Source organism: Arachis ipaensis, chromosome B2, assembly GCF_059453495.1.
Source record: "Arachis ipaensis isolate K30076 ecotype BB chromosome B2, ASM5945349v1, whole genome shotgun sequence".
Classification (NCBI taxonomy): domain Eukaryota; kingdom Viridiplantae; phylum Streptophyta; class Magnoliopsida; order Fabales; family Fabaceae; genus Arachis; species Arachis ipaensis.
In genome coordinates, this window is record NC_142437.1 from 82,468,969 (window position 1) to 82,477,522 (window position 8,554).

General features: G+C 34.8%; 1 protein-coding gene across 1 annotated transcript; it reads left to right on the forward strand.

Annotated features, from left to right (window-relative positions):
• Positions 1-4,069: 4,069 nt before the first annotated feature.
• On the forward strand, positions 4,070-7,611 carry EIF3E (eukaryotic translation initiation factor 3E). The gene is made up of 8 exons (XM_016328044.3): positions 4,070-4,493; positions 4,610-4,764; positions 5,419-5,646; positions 5,739-5,860; positions 6,046-6,265; positions 6,587-6,729; positions 7,042-7,179; positions 7,310-7,611. The coding sequence occupies exons 1-8, from the start codon at positions 4,286-4,288 to the stop codon at positions 7,407-7,409; spliced, it is 1,314 nt and encodes a 437-aa protein (XP_016183530.1). The 5' UTR covers positions 4,070-4,285; the 3' UTR covers positions 7,410-7,611.
• Positions 7,612-8,554: the final 943 nt, after the last annotated feature.

An 8,554-nucleotide genomic window follows, 5' to 3' on the forward strand; every position in this document is an offset into this window, starting at 1 on the left:
ACAGCTTCCTCCACTTGTTCTAGTACAAAGTCATGCTCCTTACTGTCCAGTGGGGTTTCGAGTATCTCCTTCATGCTACGTTCTTCATTAGTTTGCCCACATGAAGCCATGGGGGTTCCTTGGGTGTCCGAACGTCGGGGAGGTAATCGATTTATCACTTGATTCAATTGGTGAAGGGTTGCATGAAATTTTTTTAATGTTTCCTTGAGTTGTTCCTTAATGGATTCCTGGGTTGATGGATATGGATACGATGCATAGGGAAGTGGTGGTTCTTGGGAGTAATTGGATTGGAATTGGTGTGGATAATGGTTAGGGTCATATGGAGGTGAATGGTAGTAGGGGGCTTTTGAGTGTGGTGGTTCAAAGCTGTGTTGAGGAGGTGGTTCATAGGCATATGATGGGGCTTGTTGGTAATTACAAGGGGGTCCACCATATCTATCATCTGGGTATGCATTCTGGAATAGTCGTGGTCCATGGTATCTTGGAGGGTGTTGTTGCTAAAAGGGTTGATCAGATCCTCGTGGCTCCGTCCATCTCTGATTGTTCCGACCTTGATGCATGTTCCTGTTATAGCTTCCATTCCTTTCAACATTATTAGAACCAAACTAAAAGTGATGGGGTGAGAACTCATAGTAACTAATAAAATTTAAAAACAAAAATAAAAATAAATAAACAAGCAGAATAAAAAATATTTACAATAACCAATAATAAGGCACACGTTTGCAATTCCCCAGTAACGACGCCATTTTTTTTACGAATAAGATTCTCGCTAATTTAGAAATTTTATAAATATTTTGTGTTGGTAGTATAGCTTCTAAACCAACAGAGAATCCTTTCGTACAAAAGTTTGGTTGTCACAAGTAACAAACCCCTAAATAAATTGATAACCGAAGTATTTAAACCTCGGGTCGTCTCTCAAGGAATTGCAGGGAGGTGTTCTTATTATTGGTTATGAGTCTTGTAAATTGGGGGTTTTTAAAATAAGGAACATGTAATTTAAATGACAAGAAAAATAAATTAAAAATAATAAAATCTCTTGGCAAGGTATAAGAATTTGAAGTCCTATCCTAGTTATCCTTATCAGGTGTGATACGAATTGGATTCTGCTCCCATTTTAATTAACCCTTGCTAAACAAAGGAAAGTCAAGTGGACTAATTAAATTGATCCTCAAGTCCTAGTCAACTCCTATGGAAAAACTAGAGTTATTAGAGTACAAATTAACCAGTAGAGAATTCCAATTTCGATCAACAGCTGAGTTAGATAACTCAAGTGTTATTAATCACTTAACCAAAGCCAAAAGGGGAAAATATCTTAAATTGAATTAAAAGCATTCATAAATTAAATAAAGCAAAATTAAATCTGAAATACCTCAATTTATATTAATTAAGAAAATCCTAACATGAATGGTTCATAAGCCAAATTCGGAAAGATAAATATCAATTAAAGTAATGAAATAAATAAAAGTAGAGAATAAATTAAAGGAACATTGAACCTGTGAATGAAGAGATCATAGCTTAAACATAATAGAAATCCTAAATCCTAATCCTAAGAGAGAGGAGAGAGCCTCTCTCTCTAAAAGCTACATCTAAACCTAAAATTGTGAATATTGTATCTATTACTCAGTTGTTCTTTGATTCCTCCATTCTCTGGCTTATATTTTGTGTTTCTGACTTGGATTTGGGCCGAAAATGGGTCCAGAAAATCGCTGGGGGCATTTTCTGCAGATTTTTATACGTGGCGTCTGTCACACGTTCGCGTGGGTCACGCGTTCGCGTCATCTGGGAGTTTTCCTTGTCACGCGTACGCGTCATTTGCGTTCTGCTCAAGGCACGCGTCCGTGTCATCCACGCGTTCGCGTCGTCCATGCGTTCGCGTCGCTGCCTTTTCTTCAAAACTCCATTCTTGTGCTTTCCTTCCATTTTTGTATGTTTCCTTTCTGTCCTTTAAGCCATTCCTACCTTATGAGGCCTGAAAATACTTAACACACAAATCACGACATTGAATGGTAATAACGGGTAATTAAAATTAATATTTTTAAAGCATAGGAAACATATTTTTCACATATATCACATAATAAGGAAGAAAAAGTAAAACCATGCACTTTACATGAATAAATTGGTGAAGGATTGAATAAATCACTTAAATTGAGCACAAAATACATCATAAAATATGGGTTTATCAATTATACATCTCTCAGACGGCTAATTCACGGCTTCATAGGGGACTTCTTGAGACATCAGTTCAACCGAGATACGGGGCGATTAGGGCCTTTACGGGATAGGCTAGAACCATTGGAGCAGCATTCTTTGATCTGGGTAATCCGACCTTATCTGTGGCATTTTGAGTAGGATCACCAGGGGAATGGACTGCTAGAGCTTTAATCTCATTCAGATTGGATGACCGCTGACCTGGCATTTGACCTGAAGTAGAGGAGATTAATGACCGCTGACCCGGCGTTAATCATATACAGCCTGCCATAGAAAGAATCAATCAGAAGTTGGAGTAGATGGTGAGAAAAGTTGATCTAGAAGGAAAAGCATCTTCGAAGCCTCAATCGTTTTTATACCATTGATTTCACACCTATCTAGTAACGTTTTATTTATTTATCTGTTTTATGCGTTTTCTCGTGACAACTATATTTTCTATCCGCCTGACTAAGATCTGCAAGGTAACTATTGCTTGCTCAAACCAACAATCTCCATGAGATCGACCCTCACTCACTTGAGGTATTACTTGGATGACCTGGCATTCTTGCTGGTCTATTTATGCGAAATGTGCGGAGCCAGTTTCGTGCACCAAGGTGGAGCAAAGGTGGCACGGGTGGAGGCGATGATGAGGGTGGGGGCTGGCAACGTGGTGTGAATGGAAGTGAGACTACTAGTTCTTGGTTCTTGGATAAGGTGAGGCTCGTGAGCTAGGAAGAGTAAGAATGTTGAAAACTGAGTGAGGTCATTTCCGTGATTTCACACAAGCAAATATTAAACAAACAACCACAGGATGGATACCTTTTTTCCTACCATTGTCCCATTTATTGAACAGGTACTTATACTTACCGTCCGTGAAAAAAAACATCCCCAATCTTATCTTCTCTACACCAGGTAAATTCTATGGATATCCATCTTATCGGGAGAAATTATCATCCCTATTCATTATATTTTTCAACCTTTTTTAATTTAGTTTTCTTTAATAATATTGTTATAAAATTAACAAAGTGATAATATTGAATCACTTTTAAAAAATTTGAAATACAAATTTAACGAAAAAATATTAGAGACAATATTAATACTTATGGTAAATATTTAGAATCAAAATAATTTTTACTAGTTGCTTTTTTTTTTAACAAACGTTGAAACTAAAACTTGGAAAACTAAAACTTGAAGTTTTTTTTTATGGATCTATTTTCAAATTGAAAATAGGTTTGATTACTTTATCGAATTTTATCGTTTTATTTAATATTTAATTAGATTTTTTTAATTAGATTCCTATACTATATTAAATTTATAATTAAGTCTTTTAATATGACAAAAATATTAGAATTAACAAAATATTTTATTAAATAAAATAAATATACTTAATATTACTGAATATTTTATTTTGTTTAACAAATTATTTCATTTTATTTAATAGACTATTACAATAATTATAACGTTCTTGTTATGACATGTACTTAGTTATAAAATCTAATATAGTATAAAAACTAAATTAAAAAAAATACAAAAACCGAATTAAATTTTGGTAAAAACTCATATATAATTTTTTATATAAAATTAATAATAAAAAATTATTAGATAATTTAATATATTTAATTACATTATTATCTAATTTTTTTAATTATTAACTCCACTTAAAAATAAATATTTATTTATCATTTTGTAAAAGAGAATAGAATTTAAATTTTTTAAATTTTAAATTTTTATTTTAAAAAATATAATGTGATCTTTTAAATTTTTTTAGTTTTATTTATAAAATAAATAATAAAAAATTATATTTTATTTTCCAAAGTAAAATTTAAAATGATCAAATCCAAGAGAATAAGATAAGAGCGTGTCAAACAAGAGAGAGAAAATTGAATGACCAAAATGCGATACCGAAAAGAAAACGCCAGATATAAAATCAAAAGGCTAAGGATGGAATTTAACCTAAGCGTACCTTAGACTACATTCTCCTAGGTTACTCTCCTTCCGAACCTTACCACCAGTCTTTCTCAAAAACCCTCGTCTCCTCGACACACGGAGGGAGGTTTTATTAGCAGCTGCCGCAACCCCTAATTTCCATAACAAGGCAATGGCGACCTACGATCTCACGCCTCGGATCGCTCCGAACCTTGACAGGCACCTTGTGTTCCCGCTTCTGGAGTTCCTCCAGGAGCGCCAGCTTTACAACGATGGCGACATCCTCAAGGCCAAGATCGAGCTCCTCAATAACACTAACATGGTTGACTATGCCATGGACATCCACAAGAGCCTCTACCACACTGAAGACGTTCCTCAGGGTCTCTCTCACTCACTATTTCCGTTTAATTTTTAGTTTAGTTTTAGAGGGATTTGTTATTATTATTAGTATTATTATTTATTTATTTATTTATTTATTTATTTGGTGTGGTGTTAGATATGGTGGAGAGGAGGGCGGAAGTTGTGGCGAGGCTGAAGTCGCTGGAGGAAGCAGCTGCGCCGCTGGTGGCATTCCTTCAGAATCCGTCCGCCGTGCAGGAGTTGAGGGCTGACAAGCAGTATAACCTTCAGATGCTCAATGACAGATACCAGGTTATATCAAAGTTTTTTTTTTTTAATAAAAATCAATTAATAAATTAGCCAATTGTGACGAGTTTTCGATTAGTCTCTGAAAAATCTGAGTGATTATGTAGGATTATAGTTGAGTTTTGTGGATGTTTGTTTACTAGGTATGAGTTAGGAAGAGAAGTGCAAGTCATTCCCTTCTTGACTCTCCAATTTGGAGGGGAAAAAGTGGGATTTTTAAGTGCCTAGGTAGGTCTCTTGATGTTCCACTCATTCTTTTTACTCTATTCCCATTAATTGTGTTGATTTAGAGTATAAGATACAAGATGGTTGGGAGAGGAGTGTGTCTTGGTACTGGCAACTAAGAAGAACATTGTTGCCCCAATTCTGGAATTTGGTATCGGGTTATTCTTCAGATCTAGTCTTTTATTTATAAGCTTGAGTCCATTATATATTTGGATTTCATGAAATCTCACTCTATCTGATATAATGTTTGCAAAATTTTGTACTGTCATTGCTTAATTGTTTGTCTATAAATAATAAAGCGTTTGTAAGTTTTTTTAGTTTTTTTCCTTCAGCCTAGACCTTAGAGTCCTATTTATTTTGTGCGTGTGTGAGAGTGTTTGTGTGTGTGTCTGTTTGGAATTCTAACCATTTTAGTTTTGATTTTATTTATAACAGATTGGTCCTGCACAAATAGAGGCATTATATCAATATGCCAAATTTCAATTTGAGTGTGGAAACTACTCTGGTGCCGCTGATTATCTTTATCAGTATAGGGCTTTGTGCACAAATAGTGAAAGAAGTCTGAGTGCATTGTGGGGAAAGCTTGCAGCTGAAATACTGATGCAAAACTGGGACATTGCACTTGAAGAGCTGAATCGTTTGAAGGAAATCATTGACTCAAAGGTTGTTCTCTCTGATCTTTTAAGTAGCAGCGTGTACTCTTTTTATTTCATGCTCCAACGATATTGACTCCTCAGCATTGAACTTTGTTGCAGAGTTTTGCATCACCTATGAATCAGGTGCAAAGCAGAATATGGTTGATGCATTGGAGTCTGTTCATCTTTTTCAACCATGACAATGGAAGAACACAGATAATTGATCTGTTTAATCAGGACAAGTATGCCTTCTTTGACTTGACCCCTCTTTTCCAAGTGTCATCACACATAGATTTCATGTATTTTATTTTTTAGTTTTAATATTCATCAAGCTGGTTAATTGCTTCCTATCCCAGGCCATTTTTCTTGCATATTTTGGGAACAACACCGTAATGGTAGTTTATCTAAGATGTGGTTTGGTTTTCAGGTATCTAAATGCAATCCAAACTAGTGCTCCACACCTTTTACGATACTTGGCCACAGCATTCATTGTCAACAAGCGCAGGAGGCCTCAATTCAAAGATTTCATAAAAGTTATTCAACAGGAACAGAATTCGTATAAAGACCCGATCACTGAGTTTTTGGCTTGTGTTTATGTCAACTACGACTTTGATGGGGCACAAAAGAAGATGCGGGAGTGTGAAGAAGTAAATTTTCAATTCATCATTAATTCTTTACTTTTATTTTTATGTTTTGACAGATTCAATTTGATTGAAAGACAAATATTGGGGTGTTTTTGGGGATGGGAGAAAACTGCCCTAGTTAGTATTTATAGTTATGAGGTAACATAAGGATGCAATATTGGGTGGAAGATATAGGTGGCTGTCAAATTCAAAAGGTTGCTAAAAGAATAAGAATGAGATGAGTAAATGTTGTGGTTGTGATTTAACTTTTATAGTCTATTATGTTTTCCTTTAGGCTTCTCAACGTATGTTACCCCTTACTATGTATAATTTGTAAATATGCAGGTGATTCTCAATGATCCATTCCTTGGTAAACGAGTTGAAGAAAGCAACTTTTCTACTGTACCATTGAGGGATGAGTTCCTTGAAAATGCTAGGCTATTCATCTTTGAGACATACTGCAGAATACACCAACGCATTGACATGGCGTATGCACCTTTCTTATTTAGAATGTTGTAGTTCCCTGGCTTCGTAACCCTTAAATGGACTTGTTAATATTTAGAAATGTTAGTGCAATTTTTCAACCACAATGAACAGCTTTTGTGCTGTTTACTGAGACGTAGAGAATCAATCAAAGGCACAAAATAAGTGATTTTGCATTCTCTGATACTGATCATATGTTTTCATGCAGTGCAACTTGAGTGTATATTGTTGGAGTTGAAAGAAAGAATAATTTATTTATTTATTTTTTTGAGGTTGCCCAGTTGCTGATTATTTTATTTATTTATTTATTTTTGCAGAGTTCTTGCTGAGAAGTTAAATCTGAATTATGAGGAGGCCGAGAGATGGATTGTGAATCTCATCCGTAGCTCAAAGCTCGATGCCAAAATCGACTCTCAAACAGGAACAGTTATCATGGAACCCAATCATCCCAATGTGTAAGTTATTTGATACTGATAAAGCCTTGTTTCGTTTCCAATCATCATGTACCATTTCGCCTTCCTTATTTCGTTTGTCATTTTATCATTCTTTGCACACCCTTGACCTTTGGGATTCTTATATGTCCAGGTATGAGCAACTGATCGACCATACCAAGGCTCTTAACGGGCGTACCTACAAATTAGTTAGTCAACTTTTGGAACATTCGCAGGCGCAGGCAGCTCGTTAACTTGCTCGCTAGACGGACTTAAGATTAATTATTTCATCTTTTTAGATCTCGTGATTTTGTTTTGAATGTTTTGAATTTTATCGAATTACATTGGGCTGTAGCCTGTAATCCCACCGGAAGATGGTTTATCAGATTATGTTACATTTTGTTCCAGACTTCTAGTGTTGATAATCACCATTTTGTTCAGAATATTTGCCATAAACTCCTCATGTTTCACGAATAATTCCATTTGGGAGCTGGAGTGTGTAAGCTATCTAATATGGTTTCGATATCGGAGGAATTCTACAAACGACCCAAACGAAAAAGCTTGCTTACAAAGTCGTTCAGTTGGTTCTTGTTTAGCGTGGAAAAGAATAATTCTATTAAAAAATGAAATCAAACTTTCCGTGTTTCTTATGGAAAAAAAATTGTCTTTAAAATTTAAAAAGAAAATCTGGAATTTTAATGACAAAACAGACATTTATGAACATTGAACACAGAAATTTTTGAAGATAAATACAAGACAAACAATATAAGACACAGTTTTTTTTTTTTTTTGGTATTGAAACGGGGATAAGACACAGTTAATGACCACACATAAAACTTTTTACTATTCATTCACAGAAATTTCTTTTTCTATTGCCTCCTTTTCTTTTTTCATTTCTTTCTCTCAACATATTTCTTCTCTTTTATGTTTTATTATTCATACGATATAATTTTCGCGTCTCTCTTATGTTTCTACCCTAAATTGGAGTATTTTATTCCAAGAAATCAACTTTTAACTTGAATGGTACAAAAACATAAAAATTAGTGCATAAAAAAAATAAAAAATTCTAGTTGAAAAACAAATTATTTTAAGAGAAAAGGACAAATAGGTCCCTGACCTTTTGTTCCGTAGACATTTTCGTCCCTGACCATTGAAAAATACTTTTAAGTCCCTGACTTTCACAAAACTTGGACGGATCAATCCCTCCGTCCATATGTCTCCGTCAGGGACTGATCCGTCCAAATGCCTCCGTCAGGGACTGATCCGTCTAAGTTTTATAAAGATCAGGGACTTAAAAGTATTTTTTAATGGTCAAGGACGAAAATGTCCATAGGACAAAAAGTCAGGAACCTATTTATCCTTTTCTCTTATTTTTAATTGTCCACACTTTTATTTTTTT